Source organism: Leptodactylus fuscus, chromosome 5 (assembly GCF_031893055.1).
Source record: "Leptodactylus fuscus isolate aLepFus1 chromosome 5, aLepFus1.hap2, whole genome shotgun sequence".
Taxonomy (NCBI): Eukaryota; Metazoa; Chordata; class Amphibia; order Anura; family Leptodactylidae; genus Leptodactylus; species Leptodactylus fuscus.
The window spans coordinates 22,999,121-23,016,064 of record NC_134269.1 but is presented as its reverse complement, the minus strand read 5'-3'; the positions used below and the strand labels follow the sequence as shown (position 1 = coordinate 23,016,064).

The 16,944-nt window shown below is 41.1% G+C and overlaps 1 protein-coding gene across 1 annotated transcript in view; it reads left to right on the top strand.

Annotated features, from left to right (window-relative positions):
* Nucleotides 1–16,944, top strand: part of COL5A3 (collagen type V alpha 3 chain) — a 130,446-nt gene that overhangs the window by 86,715 nt on the left and 26,787 nt on the right. The window contains exons 6-25 of the mRNA XM_075272630.1: nucleotides 3,302–3,481; nucleotides 5,938–6,081; nucleotides 6,385–6,540; nucleotides 7,840–7,890; nucleotides 7,977–8,018; nucleotides 8,110–8,172; nucleotides 10,426–10,500; nucleotides 11,516–11,593; nucleotides 11,688–11,744; nucleotides 11,891–11,944; nucleotides 12,306–12,359; nucleotides 12,488–12,541; nucleotides 13,934–13,987; nucleotides 14,452–14,505; nucleotides 14,701–14,745; nucleotides 15,145–15,243; nucleotides 15,345–15,398; nucleotides 15,494–15,538; nucleotides 15,659–15,712; nucleotides 16,571–16,615. Of these exons, the coding sequence (XP_075128731.1) occupies nucleotides 3,302–3,481; nucleotides 5,938–6,081; nucleotides 6,385–6,540; nucleotides 7,840–7,890; nucleotides 7,977–8,018; nucleotides 8,110–8,172; nucleotides 10,426–10,500; nucleotides 11,516–11,593; nucleotides 11,688–11,744; nucleotides 11,891–11,944; nucleotides 12,306–12,359; nucleotides 12,488–12,541; nucleotides 13,934–13,987; nucleotides 14,452–14,505; nucleotides 14,701–14,745; nucleotides 15,145–15,243; nucleotides 15,345–15,398; nucleotides 15,494–15,538; nucleotides 15,659–15,712; nucleotides 16,571–16,615 (1,458 nt within the window). The remainder of the gene's footprint in view (nucleotides 1–3,301; nucleotides 3,482–5,937; nucleotides 6,082–6,384; nucleotides 6,541–7,839; nucleotides 7,891–7,976; nucleotides 8,019–8,109; nucleotides 8,173–10,425; nucleotides 10,501–11,515; nucleotides 11,594–11,687; nucleotides 11,745–11,890; nucleotides 11,945–12,305; nucleotides 12,360–12,487; nucleotides 12,542–13,933; nucleotides 13,988–14,451; nucleotides 14,506–14,700; nucleotides 14,746–15,144; nucleotides 15,244–15,344; nucleotides 15,399–15,493; nucleotides 15,539–15,658; nucleotides 15,713–16,570; nucleotides 16,616–16,944) is intronic.

Below are 16,944 nucleotides of genomic sequence, written 5' to 3'. Positions count from 1 at the left end.
CCATGACACATATTATATGACTGGGGATCCTACAGGAACATTCCAAAAGACCTGTGAAATTTGACCAATATTTCTAGATGCCTAGATGGCTCCGCTTTATTTTGGACATTCTGGGAGAGTTGTGGGGTATGATTACAATGGTTTGCCGAGGGGCCCATCAATTGGACTATTTTTTCACACGTTGGAGGACTAGGATCATTGGTACATTGTATGGACAGCCCTTTGATTAAATTAAAATTGAGGTAATGCTCCATTTATCCTGCGGGGGTGCTGTAGGAGAATGAAATACTTTCTGCAAAGTTCCCGCAGCTGATCATGGGGGTTTCACTTATGATCAGATTACTACTAAGGGAAATTTTTACCAAAAAACAAAGCATATAACCCCATGGAAATTATTGAATAAGGAATTTGAAAATTTTCTAGGCTAGCCTTCAAACCTGGGGCAATTCACTAGTAACCAGTGACACCATTGGCCAACACTTTCTTGCAGGTAGCTTGACAATGAGCTAGTGGTGGGTAGCAGGAGCCCCAAAATCAGCTAGTGGAAGAATGTAGTGGCCTACTTCTTAACCAAGCAGCTAGGTCCTCCAACGAGACTCCACTGAGTCCAATATTGAGGGAAGGAAGTCATGGTCAGAGGACTCACATCTATTGCCCTACAAGGAGTCTTCTATATACAAGCTATGGGAAAAATCTGCAGATTATCTTTCCTCCAGAAGGTAGGCTATTATCTACTCATTGAGAAGAGCCTACTCTCCCCCATAGAAGAGGTTATATCAACCAGACCTCCTTTAAGGTGATTTTTATGACCCATTGGATATTTTTGTAATTCAATGACCTTATTAATAGACCTCTTAGAACATCCGGAAGTATCCACTAAGGAGAAGACAACGTCTGGCCTGAGACTCGTGATAATAAAGAAGAAGCTTCTCTTTATTATTTTTCTACTTGACGTTCTAAAATATTTACCCAAGTGGTCAGACTTTTTGGCCAAATTTTTCTATTTATACAAACATGGCGCCGTGGGAATCTAAATGATGAGGCGCCATGATAAGGGGGATTTAGAGGGCTAGAATAAAGATGCCTGGTGATGTACGTAATACAAAAAGAAAGGGTCAGTTCAGGCTTGTCTCATGGTGGGTCACTGTCTGATGTTCCTGGATTAGTCTGACTACGTCAAAGGATGTGGATCTTCAGACGCCAATATTAAAGTGAAGTGGTTACAACTTGTCTATTGCAGCCCACGGGAGCCATAAATCTGCTCCTGTGATGGGGCTTAGGCTCCTATCTGCCTGTTTTTGTCCCAGTTCCTTCGTTTACACCGAAGCTCTGTTTGTTCAGATTGGCTGTTTTGTATAAGAGCAAGCCCACCCAAGCCAAATAGCAAAACAGTACATGCAGGGCTCACCTCCATTGCAAGAAGATTACTAAAAATTACGCTGGGTTCACACTAGTGCCCAGACTCCGTTTTCAGGTCTCCGTCTATTGGGGTAACTACACCCAATAGATAAAATCAGGCTCCATAATCTTTGACCTGAGGTTCTTACGTTTGCCATTGGTCACTGTGGGTTACAGCCTAAAAACCTTTTGTGGTACCCAAATGGGTTGTTACCTCTGTTACCATACGCAAAACTATAGGGTGGTTTAAAGGTGTTATCTTCTTTAGTTAGAAGGTCCCCATAAGCAATTTACAGGAGGTCTCACTGCTGGGACCCTCAACAATGACGTGTAATCCGAAGGGTAAGTGTTAAGATTTCCTGCAGTGCCTCCACAGGGGACACGAAGCATTACACAGTGTCCATTGTAGTCAGTAGGCCATCTATGTTATGGATGTGTTGGGTCCTCAAAACAAAAAGATTCTCTCTGCTTGGGTTTATTGGTGGAGGTTACATAGGAGGGACCCTCGTGAACTGCCTTCAAAATGGGTTTTCTCAAAGTGGTATCTAGAACGGATCGAGAAAGTTAGAATGAGTTAAGAAAAAGAAAAGAAACTTCTCATTTTCCCCTCTCTCCTCCATTTCTAGAGGTTGTCTTAGCGAGAGGCCATGGAATTATATTTTTGACTATACAGCCATGGGATTTCTTAACTCCTATAGTAAATCTTATTGTAATTGGGATTCATGGTTCACGAATGTATGGGTTTAAACAGTATTTACGACCCTTCACTCGTGCAAAGTGCATATGGAGAGGAGCCAGGAGATCCTTCACATTCCCCCAGTGCTGTGCTATCTCCCTTAGCACCTGCTGGGCATCACTCCCAAGGAGAGAGGTTTTTCTCGTTCTCAGCTTAACACATTATTAAACATCCACTGGGGAATACTCGATGCCAAGAGTCAAGTCAAGTCATTCCCTGATAGTAGATGCCGTAGCAGCCATGTTTTCCACCAGCCTTTCTACTACATGAAAGTATGAAAGGCCTCTAGGACTCCTACCATTCATCTCATTTGTGATACGCAAGTCCATGGGGGCTGAGGGTAAGTGGGTTGAGTTTGGATTTAATGGCCAATGATATGGGTTAGATATCTCATTGGGTCCCTGGAGAAAATAGTAGAAGGACATCAGTTGGTATGTAGTTTCCATTGGGAGTCCATAGCTTCATGACCAGTTGGGGCAGATAGATAGAATAGCTGTTGACCATGAGATAACTGGTAGGTTTTGGTGATAAGTTTGCAGGGCAAGAAGGACAGTTAGATAACCTACTGACCAAAGCAGAAGACCTTCCAGGGACCATGCTGAGTATTATCAGGTTTAGGGTACATTCACACCATGTTTGGGATAGAAGTTGGGAGTATTATCCAAAATATACCTCCAAGTTGCCATTGGCCAAATACGCAAACTCAAGTATTTTTTTTCCCGCCTTCTACCTTCATCAATGCAGTAAAAAAAGTTACGCTAATCCATACCAACCCAGTGAAGACCAAAGGACACTTTGTGGCCTCCTTGGGTGGTTGTTGATCCATTACTATGTTTGGTGCACACTTTGTGATATTTTTGAGCAAATTCTAATTAAAATCTTCACCCAAATCTGGTGTAAAATACCATTAGGTTCCCATTGTGGTGTGAATGTTTGGCAGTGGCCAAGAACCCAAATCCGCTACTGGCATATATCTTCTTCCTGTATCTCTGTTACTCCATGTTCTCCTTGTTAACACCCTCTACTGCATCAGTGAGGGTTCCCGACCCCTAACCTCATACACCAACATCTTCAAAGAACATACTGGACCTATAACATAATCTTGACTCCTCCTAGTGACCCCGGTACACATTGGTTTTTTTGCTGATGTCTTTCTTGGACCCACAGAATGCCACGGAATCTGCCCCTCGAAAGAAAAAGGGCAGAAAAGGTAAAAAGAAGGATAGAAAGGGCAAAAAGAAGAAAAAGTCTGTGCCAGAGCACACAACACAGTTGCACAGCACTGTCATAAGTCCGACAGAAGGGATCGCTACCTCAGCCGTCACTCAGACGGTCACACTTCTCATGGTAACCACCCTCCCCCCAAAAAGTGCCATTCTAGTGGCAACCTGCTTTGTCATTGTTATGTGACCTGGCACCCTCACCATGGCTTATATTAATCACTAACTGTGTGATACCATCAAAATATTCTCCATTTGTCATTGTCTCATCTTGATCCAAAACTAACATCACCATCTGCTCTATAAAGTAGCGTTTAGGAGGATATAGAAGGTTCTGAGCTCAGCTGTTGGATTATGGAGATTGTCAGGTCAACATTTTTAGAGACATTGAGCAACTTGGAGTTGCTTGTCTATCTCTAGAACTTCTAGACTGGTTTCTTCAAGGGTCAACTTTTTGATCTGCACCAATAACGTTCAGGGCAAATGAGCGGACATTACAAGGTTTCCTAGAAATGTCTTGACTGGTGAAGGTTAAAAAGTTGATCGTGGAAGAGCTTAGGCCACTATGAATCCCCTTATGGACAAATTCTCTAAAGGATTCGAGAGAGCGTTGCCACCAGGAAAGGGGCCATATTTACAAAGATGTCTATATGGAAGTTCCTTGCCCCGTAAGTTAAGGAGATGTGGAATAGATAAAGTTGATAAGTGGCTAAAAGAGTCACAAGGAGATGGACATTGTCATGGTCCACCAATATAAGCAATGCTACCAGAGATTTTAGAGAGTTCAACAAAGACTATCATTCCGTCCTTTAGGAAAATGTTGACACGACTGTTAGGCAGACAAATCTGAGGGGATTGCTCAGGCACACCCTCGATGACACTGGGATGGAGTGGCACCATTGCATGCTTGTCTTGAAGGTTCCGTCTTAGTTATTGAGATCTATTCAGGATACATGGATATCACGTGATTCCCTTGGCACTTCTCCATGCCCAATGTGAAATTGGATGGGAACTGGGAAGGTATCCATGCACAATCCCTTTCCATGGGTTTGGGGATGGGTATAGATATTTTCAGCCCTCAGAACGTGGATGGCACAACTAAGTCTTCTAAAACAGTACTAATAGGACTTCTGTAGAATGGTCTAATTTAATGGAGTTGCCCAGGATTAGGAACAGTGCCACTCATGTTTATAGGCTGTGTTTGGTATTGCAGGTCAGGGGTGAACATGAAAAGTAGAGAGTATTCATGAAACCAGCAGAAGTAGGGTCACGTCTGAAGGCTAAATCTGGACCAGCCACAGGGAACTTAGGAGTCGCTTCATTATTACTATGCCAAATTAGATTTATAATGTTGCTTTTTCTCATCACTTGACATCTGTTTTCCACCATCTCATCCTGGCACTAACTATTCCGAAGAAGCATGAGAATTCCTGTGACATTCGCCAAAATCCATCTCATCTCATCAGTCATGACATCCATTGACGTGTCTGTGCCTCGTATTATGGGCTTGGTCATTTCAGCAAAGGAAAGAACCATGGGCATCTCCGTATGGGATCTGTGGGCATGTTGGCAACAACTGGCTGGTGCAAATTTTTTCCACTGCTATAAAACCTGTTGTAATGACAAATTAGACATGTAAAAATAAAAAGTAACCATAGTAAAAATACACAGAGGAATAAAGTAAGAAAAGAACAGTGGAATAGATGAACTCATTGGCCTCCCATGGGCCATCAGTGGTATGGAACATGACCTTGTTTCTTGACTTTGGATCATGCGAATGAAGACTCTCCAGGAATCGTGGACCAATGTGACCCAAGAACCTTTAAAAAAATTCTCTATAGAGTTCTCAACCAGTTTTTGACCTTTGTAGTAGTCCAAGTTGATATCTTCGTGTGGCGAGGCCTGAACAATCTTGAAGGTGATAAGTAGGTCCTAAACCTTGTGTCCAACCTATAGTTGGTGCCTCAAGGAAAGAGTCATGTAGTAAGATAATTCTGTAGAAATAATGGTTCACAGCAGAATAAGGACTCATCTTTACTAGGGGGCTTATTATGAGACCATATTGTACCTCCATCATCGCATAGGATTAAGTAAGGTGTTCTCTCATGGGTTCCTATGAAAAACATGGCATGTTCCATCACGTATCATATTACTTGGGTATTCTCCATTAGTGGACAATGCGATGACTCCAATAGGCAAACCTACGTGGTTGAGCACTTAATTCTTTACTTTTACGGGGGCCTGATATAGGCCCAATTTTTCAAAAACTTTTCCATAACACCTGTTGTCTGATCCTTTCCTCAGTCCTACTGTCATGTAAAGGACAGTAAGTGACAACTTGTTAGGTAGTGGCCATTTTTTAGCTCTTCTCTTGAGGAGGTTGAACTACCATGGAAAGGTTATCAACGGTAGAAGATGATTTTAACGCCTTTGTAACAAAGATCAACCAGCCAGATGTTACTGCCCATAAGACCATTTTTATAGGACATTACTCAGAGATGCCTTGGAGCTCCTTTCTGAAATGTCCCAGCCTTCACTACTTGTATTTAATAAAACTAACTTATGTATATTAAATCACCAAAGACAGAGACAAAACCAAGGACACGTCCTACAGAAGATCCCGTTCTATCAGAGTACGAGTTCCCGGATTATTACTACACTCCCTCTCCCGAAGAAGACATCACCGTGTCCACAGTAACCGTGAGCGTCAACGCTACCGACTACGACGTAAGTACCCTACTGTCCTATCTTCATGTGTACATATGGAGCTGTTGGATGGGTTTTACAACAATGGTACACACCCATAACCGTATAACGTTACCCCAATTCATCCCCGTTCTTCATCGTTGTGGGCAATATCAACCTGTCCAGAGATCCACCTCTTCTGTTCTTCTGTTAATAGTCAAGTAAAATAGTGACGGGTTCAAGCCATGAGAATCGGTGACAAGAGCCAAAACCTCCATAGTAAATCCCAAGGCACTGCTAAAATTTGTACAAACTGCAAGAATTCTTATGGTAGTCCTCATTTAGGATATGACGGAGGAATATGTAACTGGGGAGGAAGAGAATAAAAGAGAAGATGACTATGAGATCAAACAGTATGAAGATGAGGACTACGATGATCGAGAGGGGAGGTACGGACCAGTAGAGCGTGGCGAGGTGGAGACCCAAGAGACAAAAGAAGAGGTATGACTCACTCCATGGGGATATTATTTACTTTTTACTATTTTGCTCTTCTTTCATCATGTTGCATTGTCTTTAGAATCCATTACATTAAAGGGGTGATGTCACCTTTAACATTTATCCACAAGGTAAGGGATAAGACATTGATCCCTGGAGGTCTCAATAGTTACAACAATGGGGGTCAATGAGCACCCTATGTGACAGAGCTCATGTAGCCGCGACTCCATTCACTTCTATGATACTGGAACTGGGATCTCTGGCAGTCCCATAGACGTCTATGTTAAGAGGCAACCATACTCATACAATACATGGGTGTGAGTTCCAGTGGCCAGTCCTTTAAAAATGTCTAAGACATAGACAATTGTATACAATTAGAATTAATTTAAAAAAATAATATAATACACTATAATACAATATAATCTAAAAAAAATATATAAAAAAAAATATATAGTAAATAACAATATAATATACCGTAATACAATATAGTACAATATAGTATACTACAAGGTAGAATAATATAGTATAGTAAAAAATATATAATATAGTAGTATAATATAAAATTGTAAAATACAGTATAATATATAATATAATATAATATAATATAAAGTAGAATCCAATAATATATGCCAAAAAATAATATACTGCAATACCATCAATGACCACAAGAAAACAGGTTGTATCTATATTTTACATTACAGTTATGAATGCATCAATTGGCCTGGATTATACATATATATGCTATGTCACACCACCTTTTTGAGAAGACCACCCTCATATACATAACAGATTTTCAGTTCCATCATACCTTATGCTTATTGGCAGTCTTCTGTGTGAGTACCACCTCCAAAAAGACAACTTTAAAGCCAATTTTCTGTGTATTCTACCCCCTAGGTAGGATAATGCCCTGTGTGGTACCTTCTACTGATGCCCCCTTCGTACATCACCCAAATAATACAATGATATAGTGTACAAGTTACTATAAAGTGCCCAAATGGACAGCTGCTTAATGGGGTTGTCCCAAGAAGTAAAGTGAGAAGGATCTTACTTACGTGGCACATTCAATCTTCAATGTGGTCGGACTGGGAATTTCAACGTGTCGGATGCTCAATCAGGCATGCATGTACATAGAGGGATTTGGACTGATAAAAGTTGCAGAAAGAACATTAAGCCAACAGCTATTTAAGACTTTAAGACTTGCCCTAAATGTTTATTATCCGTAAGGGATCTTTGGCCAACTGCTCGCCAACTTGTATACACCTATGGAGTCTTATGTCTCCATTTCTTATTGTCCTTGCATTCTAGGAGGAACAAAACTTGAAAGGACAGAAAGGAGAACCAGCCATAATAGAACCCGTGAGTAGACATTTGTTGGACACCATACCCTAGTTTTGCTATAGATGTGGTGTTTATGTCATACTATACGATTGTGTTTGTTGCAGGGTACAGTGATCGAGGGTCCCCCAGGATTGCCTGGACACCCGGTATGTAAGCCTGGATGGATAGGTGGCATCTACAATATTCAGCATGAGAACTAAATCCTCTAAGTGAACGCTTTTTATGTCTTTTTTCTAGGGAGAACCAGGACCAGCTGGACCATCAGGTCCTCCAGGGCCAATTGGAGATCCCGGTGAGAGGGTAAGGAATGACTTTCATCATAATACACACAGTCAGTCAATATTAGCTTTTCTTCACTGTCCTTGGGGAGAAAGTAAATACCATAGTAGACTCATAATGGCCTCCAAAGATTTTGCAAACGAAGGAAGGAAGCATCGTAAAGCAGAAAAAAAGTTGGTAATGGAGGTCAGACATAATTGGTGGGACCATACTTAAAGTAGCCAATGTATGGGTAAGGTACATAAGACTAAACCAGGTTGCAGTACCATGGAACATTAGTGCACTCAAGGCAAACCAGGGGTTAGTTAGTAGAGGTCAAACAGGATCATCATACAGCGAAGAATCCCAAAAAGTAGTCAAGGAATCTGGGTCATAACAGGTTCGACAACTGGATTACAACAGGTCAAGTTCTAGATCAATTACATAAACAAGCTAAATCAAGGTAAAAACACCTAAAACTGGCACGGGGTTAGCACTGGTTTTTCGACAGTGTGCATATACCACCATGATAGTCATCGGAATGATGACCGGGAGGGAGAAGACACAGCACTCTAGCTTAAAGGGATATAGAAATGTATCTTTCGGTCGTCAAGATTGAGCAATCCAAGTTCATTGACTTGGTGATGGACAATGACTATAAAAGGTCTTGAGGGAATATCACCACTCCATAGGGAGAGACCACCATTTAGGTGTGTGGAGTCTTATTATGCCATGAGCGCTCCACTGTGCAAAGGAACATGGGAAGAAGAGTCTCAATCAAGCAATCCAATAGAGGGCGCTCCCTTTAACATCATACCGACCTTCTCAGAGGTCTTTCCATTGTTGGAACATTTGACCACCAAGACTTAGGCCAGTTGGGTGTTTAGAATAATAATTTTAGGTTAAAAAGATGTTCTTTTTGAGATATTTTTATGCTTTTTTCCCCCATAAATCTCCAAGCCTCTCCACCACGGTGTTGGTTATGTATGTTGAATTTGTTTCCCACATGAAAGGTCTCTGTGCATGCCAAAAAAGGCACAAAAAATTGTGCAAATTATAAAACATCACCCTCAATGTGGACCGTTAAGGGTGCCCCTATTTTTTTAAAACACTGCAAAATTTTAAATTATATATATTTGCAAAAATTTTGTACTTTAAATTGTCTACAAATTTAAATATGGTTATGTTCATGAGTAAACCCCTTTAAGAAAATACACAAACTGATTCTCATCCCATGATCTCCAAACGTTCCGGTTCTGGCACTGCTTGGGTCCATGTTGGTCTCTACTTCCTGGTTCCAACTCAACATAAAGATATATGTGACTAGCCTAACCCGAGTGGGCATTTTTTACTATAGGTTGAGCTTGGCCAAAAAGTAGAAACCAGGGGAGGCCTAGGCAGTGTCGAAATGGGTGCAGCAGAAGAACATGAAGGGATTGTGGAGTAAGAATTGTTTTTTGTACTCTCAAACACACTTCCTCCCATTCCCCTTTTAAGCCAATTGCCACTATATTTTTCCTACTAGAAAACCTCTGTAAACCAGTGCCTTTCTGTCTTATTGCCTGCTTTACATGATGGTCAGTGCCACATTCGAGAAGTTGTCACTTTAGTTAGTTGCTCTTTGATAAGGTTTTTCATTGAAGGCTTTTTCCGTTGACCACAATCCTTGTCCTCCCCATCCTAAGGATCTACAGATTATAGAAGATCATTGGGAATCCCACCAGAGTCATCCTACCACCTTCCATTCAATCAGTGGATTGTCTTTGGCCAGCTGAAATCTTGTACAAACTTCCATTTGTGTAACTGGGCCTGCACTTGCATGGAGTTACGGGTTCTATGTGGACAACCTTCAGATTTAGATTAGGGCAACGCAGAGACTTTGGCCACCTCTCCCATTGCACAACCAAAGGTCACCACTTCAAATCCTTCACGGAGTCATACTGTGACCTGAGAGTGTCATCATGAAAAAGTTGTTTGACTTTTTTACGACTAGAAGTTGTGGTCGTGGCACCCTCGATAAGATAATTGAAGGAGTCGCAGGGCGAGCCAGATATCTTTGGTATGTCAATAGTTCTTACTATATACCTAGGTAGGATCAAAGCTCTAACCACTGATATATAACTTTTCAGCTGAGAGATGGGAATCTGCCCGATGATGTCATGTAACGCGAGCTCTTTTATCCTTAGCCTATTTATTTTTCCCTCGAGGCCGCTCCACTGTCAACAAGTCCATACAAGAAGCATGTCCTCCTCAATACAGTGTCTCAGACTGACATCTCTCCTTCTTCTTTTATAGGGTCCTCCAGGACGGCCTGGTCTAAATGGAGCTGATGGTATCCCAGGTCCTCCTGGAAATACAGTGATGCTTCCTGTGAGTAGACATTTCTCCAACAAAATTCTGGGGAATTTTTTCAGGCATTTGGACTATGTCTTTTACTTTAAAGCAGACTGACTCATCTCCCTAGACCTTGTGAATCATCACACTGACATTATATGATCACCATATCAGTTCTATCATTGATATCCATTGGGAATGTTCTCAAAATCTTGTTGCAATTAAAATGTTCTTGGTTTGTTCATGGGAAACTTAAAGGAAACCAGGACATGTTTCTTCATTGCGTCTTACAAGTGTCCTATGGTTGGTAAATAATCCCTGCAATGCCAGTGAGGAGCTGAGAAAGCCTTGGCCAATTTGACATTGAGAACATCTGATGATTCCCCCAGGGTCTTAACCAAGAAATTCTGCTCCCCATAGCAAATTTGTGAATGTTCCTTCTCTTTGAGTAGGAACAGAGTAGGAACATTGTGTAGATCCATGTTAGGGTAAGAGCACACTTTCCTTTCTAGTTGTGTTAAGAGGAAAGCACAACTAGGCCGTCAAGTGTATCCTTACCCATAAAGGTTAGGGATAAGGCAGCAAACTGTTTACAGTGATATGTTATGTTACCTAGACCAAACTTCACAATTATCAGACCCCAGACCAGATCCCTTAATTATCAGACCTCAGACCGGATCCCTTATCAGACTTCCTACATTTGTCACAGTTCCCCACAAGCAAACAAACTTATTAAGGGTTCTGAATCGATAAAAGGGAGTTTCAAAATGCAGAGCCCCCATCTACCAGAAGGATCGGAGGGAGGCTATAAAAAGTTTCTCTCACTCTGGAGGCCTTGGTATGTCCATGCATAACATACACATTTCATTCAAAACTATGTAATACTTCAGGTGTCCTATGGGGGTGCTACAAAGGAACGGAACACTTACTGACCTTAAATTTTTCCACTGATTTTGAAGGGAAGCAACATAGCAAACTGGTAAGACAAATAAATAGAAGTCATAAGATCCTTGAGCTCATCCAATATTTTTTGTGTGTCTTCATTGTATAGTTCCAGTATGGTGGTGACGCCAGAGGACAAGTATCATTTCAAGAAGCTCAGGCGCAGCTAATCTTGCAGCAGGCTAAGGTACGGGATCTCTTGAAAATATAGATGATGAACAGTCTTTATTTCTTAAGGGAGATATCCATTAATATCTAGGAATTATTATTTCCATGTTTAGTTGGCCATGAAAGGTCCACCGGGACCAACGGGTATGACCGGAAGACCGGGTCCTTTGGTAAGTAGCGATATCTCTCAGAACTCTTCACTCTATTTCTTTACAATTTCTTTCCCATCTAGTGTTATAAATGATGAACGTCATTAACAGTGTATCATAAAAAATTTGGGGCAAAGGATTTCAACAATTTGTGTGCATTTTTTTAGGGTCCATCTGGGCCTCCAGGTCTCAAAGGTGATTCAGGGGACTCAGGTCCATCGGTAAGTTTTTCTTTCTTCTATTAGATCCTAGTGTCGATATCAGGTTGCGAGACTCCTTGTCTTCCTTATGGGGTATCCTTGTACCCACATTCATAGAGACCACCTTCCAGTACAAGTATAGTTATGGTGGTCATAGTACTAGATCGATGTCTATTTTCCAAAGGATGCCTGGTCGAACATGGATGTTTTTGTCAATGGGTAATGGGCACAAAGTCACTTCCAGACCCCTCACCCTCCTCAGAGTAAAGAGTGGGCATGTGGAAATCCAACAATCCTGATCTTTTTGTACAATTGTCCACAACAAGACTTACTTATTGTCTTTATTTACATCTTGATACTTTTCTACTTCTTCCTTCTCTAGGGTCCACGTGGCTTTCAAGGTATTCCAGGGCCTCCTGGAAAGGTTGGCAAAAGAGTAAGTTTTAACCATGAATGCACATTCTGCAAATAATATCCATTTCTCCCCATTTGTCACCCTCTTTTTTACTCTTCTACATACCGTAGGTATCCATTTTCGCTTTATTGTTCATTGTTTTTTCATAGGGACGTGCAGGAGCAGATGGTGGTCGCGGTGTACCTGGGGAAACTGGAGTAAAGGTAGGTGACAACTCCAATGCCTCAAAAATAATTTTGCACCCTGAACATTGGGAAGCCTTCGTACTGGTACCGCCTCTTGATAGGTGGATATACAAAAAGTGTCTGCGTGGGAAAAAACCTTTAGCTTTGTGTGTTCTTCAAAGAAAGCTAAAACTTTGGCAACTGCTTTGAAACTCAGAAGGAGTAGTCACTTTTGGTAGAACAAGGCAAAAGACGTCTTTGGGTGCAGAAGGATGAGTCATCCGGGATTTTTTGTTACTCCGATGCAAATACCCAGATTTGTGATTACCTTGCCATTCAGTGTCCAGCTGGACAATGTCCGCCATCTTAACTGGCGGACTATCACTCGGGTGGCATTCATCTTCTCAATAGGTGGATAAATATGTATGGTTGGAAAAATCCTTTAGCTTTGTGTGTTCTTCAAAGAACGTTAAGAATGTCTCTTGAAACCCAAGAGCATTGGTCCTTTTGAACCCCAACATGGTAGAACTGGACAAAAAGGATGAACCCCCCCTTCCCCAGGCTTTTTTTGTTAAAAAGGTTTTACCATAAATAAAACATTATCTATCCACAGGATAAACAATAAGTGCCCGATCAGTTTTGGCCCAACGCCTGGGCTAAATGAGCACAAGAACAGTAGTCCTTGAGTCCCCCGTGTGAATGGATCAATGGTGTAGATGTCACTTCTTGACTCACTGATGGAGATCAAATACAGTCCTCCATCAGTCCCTTAGAAGTAAATCTTGGCACTATTTTTCCATTCATCCTGGGGACTTGCAGACCATCATTGTACTTCTCCCGTAGATCGGTAATACGTTTTGTGACTTGGAAAATCCCTTTAATTCTCATATGGCTTTACAGCTTGTGTTATAATTTAGAGCTGAAATTTTACATGTGCTTCCATTACACCTCCAATAGGCTCCACTCCATCTTTAGAGGCTTTATGGCTGGCCCTTTATAGTCAATGGCCAACTGTGTGTCCAGCTAGAGACTTTATGAGAGTTTCTTAGTTTCTGGCCACAGACTCAAGGCCAACATTAGACATATTAGAGCAAAGTTGGCCAAACACACCAAATTCAGCTGAATTGTCCGGCTATCCTAAATGTATGGGACCTCACGACTGTCCACCAACAAATGACATGGGGGAAAAAGAAGTATAGGGTATATTGAATTTTAATACCCAGTACTTTTGGTATTACAAGTATCACCAATTCTTCTGAAGGAACAGATTTCTATCGGTCATGGTCTTCTTTTATGGTCGATTCAACAATAATTTTTGATTCATCAATGGATACCCTAAAAATGTACACACTAACAGCATTGGATATGGAATCGGACGTAATACTCATATATACACGTTTATTTTCAATAACAGTGTTGTTTTTTCACTAGGGAGACCGTGGATTTGATGGCTTACCTGGACTACCGGGAGAGAAAGGTCATCGAGTAAGTATAATAGATGCAGTAATGGAAGAAACCTTCCAGGAAGGGTCTGGCGCAAATCCCTTTAAATTATTGTTACCCAATTACCCCTTTGTAGTAATTTCTTTTTTCAGTATGAATAAATCCAGATTTTTATTAGCAGTAAATGATGTATTTCGGGGTACAAAGACCCCTTCCTCAAATAAACAAAGTGGATATATAATGCAAACAGTGAAATACACACATATTTAAAAACAAAATGGCGCCAACAACCCCAATGTGAAAGCCCCCTTTTGGGATTTGAATACCAAGGGGGTGTAGGATGGATCTTGGGATCATTCCTTAGTACATAATATGGATACCTGTAGTTAACTATGAATACCTCTGCCCTCCATCCTCTATACCATTGACTAGAGGTGATGACCACGATGATGCCCATGTGCTTGTGAGACTGTTGTAAACTTGACTTAATTTTTTTTCTACCACAGGGAGATTTAGGAAGTCAAGGCCTTGCTGGTCCAATTGGAAATAAAGGTGAAAAGGTAAAGTTTTTTCAATTTTGGATTTGGTTGCTTTCCCATATTGTCTATGTCTTCTTCGAAGAAGGAAGGGCAAAAACTAATATTCCTTATGTCCATCAGAGGACTGTGTTCAATACTCTGGGATTTATGACAAGTATGGATTGTTCTGTGTTCTGTTCAACATTTTAACAAAGTTCTTACGGTTCTGTTTTATAGGGTTCTGATGGACCTCCTGGACCTTCAGGTTCCCCTGGGGAGGCAGTAAGTTGATTTATTATTTTTGGAGAGAAACCATTGGTATTTCCATCAACTGTGATCATACTTGAGTCCAAGTCTTTGGTCCAAGTTTTTTGTTCAATAATCTTCCCCTAGTGTTTGGTCCAATAAATGCCCCCAAGTCTTTTGTTCAATAATCTACCCCAAATCCTTGGTCCAATAAACAACCCCAATTCTTTGGTCCAATAAATGGCCCCAAGCCATTGGTCCAATGAAGGGTCCCAGGTCTTTAATCCAATAATCTGCCCCAAGTCTTTGGTCGAATAAATGGCCCCAAGTCTTTGGTCGAATAAATGGCCCCAAGGCTTTTGTCCATGGTCTTTGGTTTACTGTAAATCAAGTATTGTTAATAAAGATTGTTGTGTTTATCCTCCTTCTTTTCAGGGTGCGCGTGGATTAGTGGGTCCTAGGGGACCTCCAGGACCACCTGGTCAACATGGTGTGAGTGGTATTGATGGAACTCAAGGACCAAAAGGAAACCAAGTATGTAATAGACAGGAATATGTCATTTTTCTCACTGATTGTAATAGGCAAGGTTATATGATATCCTTACATTTCAGACTATTTGCTTTCTTATTTAACAGGGTATTCAAGGAGAGACTGGGCCAAATGGACAGCAAGGAAACCCAGGACCTCATGTAAGTGTAAAGAATGTCATATATAGATGGATAATTAAAGCAGGATGCCCCAATAAAGTTTATATCCGGTAATCAAATTTTATCCATCATTTTAGGGATTGCCAGGACCTCAGGGTCCCATCGGAATGCCAGGAGAGAAGGTACGTCAGCTGTTGTGTGTTCATATAGCCACATTTTTATCTAAGTGTGTCATATTCTTTGCCAATCCATCTGAGGGTTATTATAAGAGTAGTAGTCATTGTCTCTGTTCTTCTGTCCAGGGTCCACCAGGAAAGCAGGGAATATCTGGCCTGGCCGGGTCTGATGGGCCTCCGGTAAGTAAAGACCAACCATTAGTAGATACAAATACAATCCAGGCATCCTTTTATGGCAATGGTTTCTATGTAAAACTAATAAATCACAAATATCATTGTAGTCTAGTGTTTTTACAAGTCCTACACGTCCCAAAATTAGTGAGTCGCGTAAACGTCAATAGGATTCCAACCTCGATGAGAGAACTTTACCACAATGACCACGCTCCAATATTAGAGATGTGGCATCCTATGACATGAAGGAACCCTGTTAGTTTTGACTCATGATCAGAGAATGATGTCCCATGATGACTTGGCCTAAGAATGTGGTGAAGGCACAGTTCTCATGTCTAGGATGTAATCCTGGAACGGGCACAAGAGTACACCCATGATGACATCATATGGATATATTAACCAGACAGATGACATTTCACATATCATTAGTGGATCAAAAATGATATATTTGGCCCAAAGGTCTTACAAAGGGCGAAATTATGTAGCTTTGGTAATATTTCCCAAGTAATTTAACTCAATGAAGTTCAACCTACTAGTTTTACGTTGTGTTGATCCAGAAAAAGTTGAACCTCATCCATTCAACATTAGATACCGATTTAACATTGGCCCAAACCAAACAACTATGGCTGTATACCGAGAATTGAGGGCAACGAGAAATGTCCGTGGCCTCTTCCACTGTGGGGTTCAGCTAAAGTCTTATGCGTCCAATATAATCACATGATGTCAGGATTCATTCTATACTACAGTGGTCACATGTTTTCTAGAAGAATAACCAATTTAGTTTATCCTTTACATATTACTAATATTAACATTTGATGGCCTATACCTTTTATTACTGACCATGTCTAATGGTTGTAATGTTCTCAGGGACATCCCGGTAGAGAAGGACCAGCTGGAGAGAAGGGCATTCAGGTAAGTGTTTGGATCAACTTACATGAAAACACCATGACACCTTTTTTAGAAGAAAAACACCCCAAACTGACAGGACAATGTTTACAGGAAGCCTGAAGAAGTCTGAGACACACCCTAGACTCTTCATTGGCTCTGGTTGAGGTCCCACCCCCTCTGCAGCTATGTCTCCTGTGATTGGCTGCTGTCTGTCACAAGTCTATCACATGATCACTGGGTAGTTAGTGCATGGAGAATTCAATCACCATTGAGAAAATACTGGGTAATTTTCACACAGATACTGAGGGTTATGAGCATTGGGTAGGGGAAGTCGCTTTAAGACCATCTAAGAC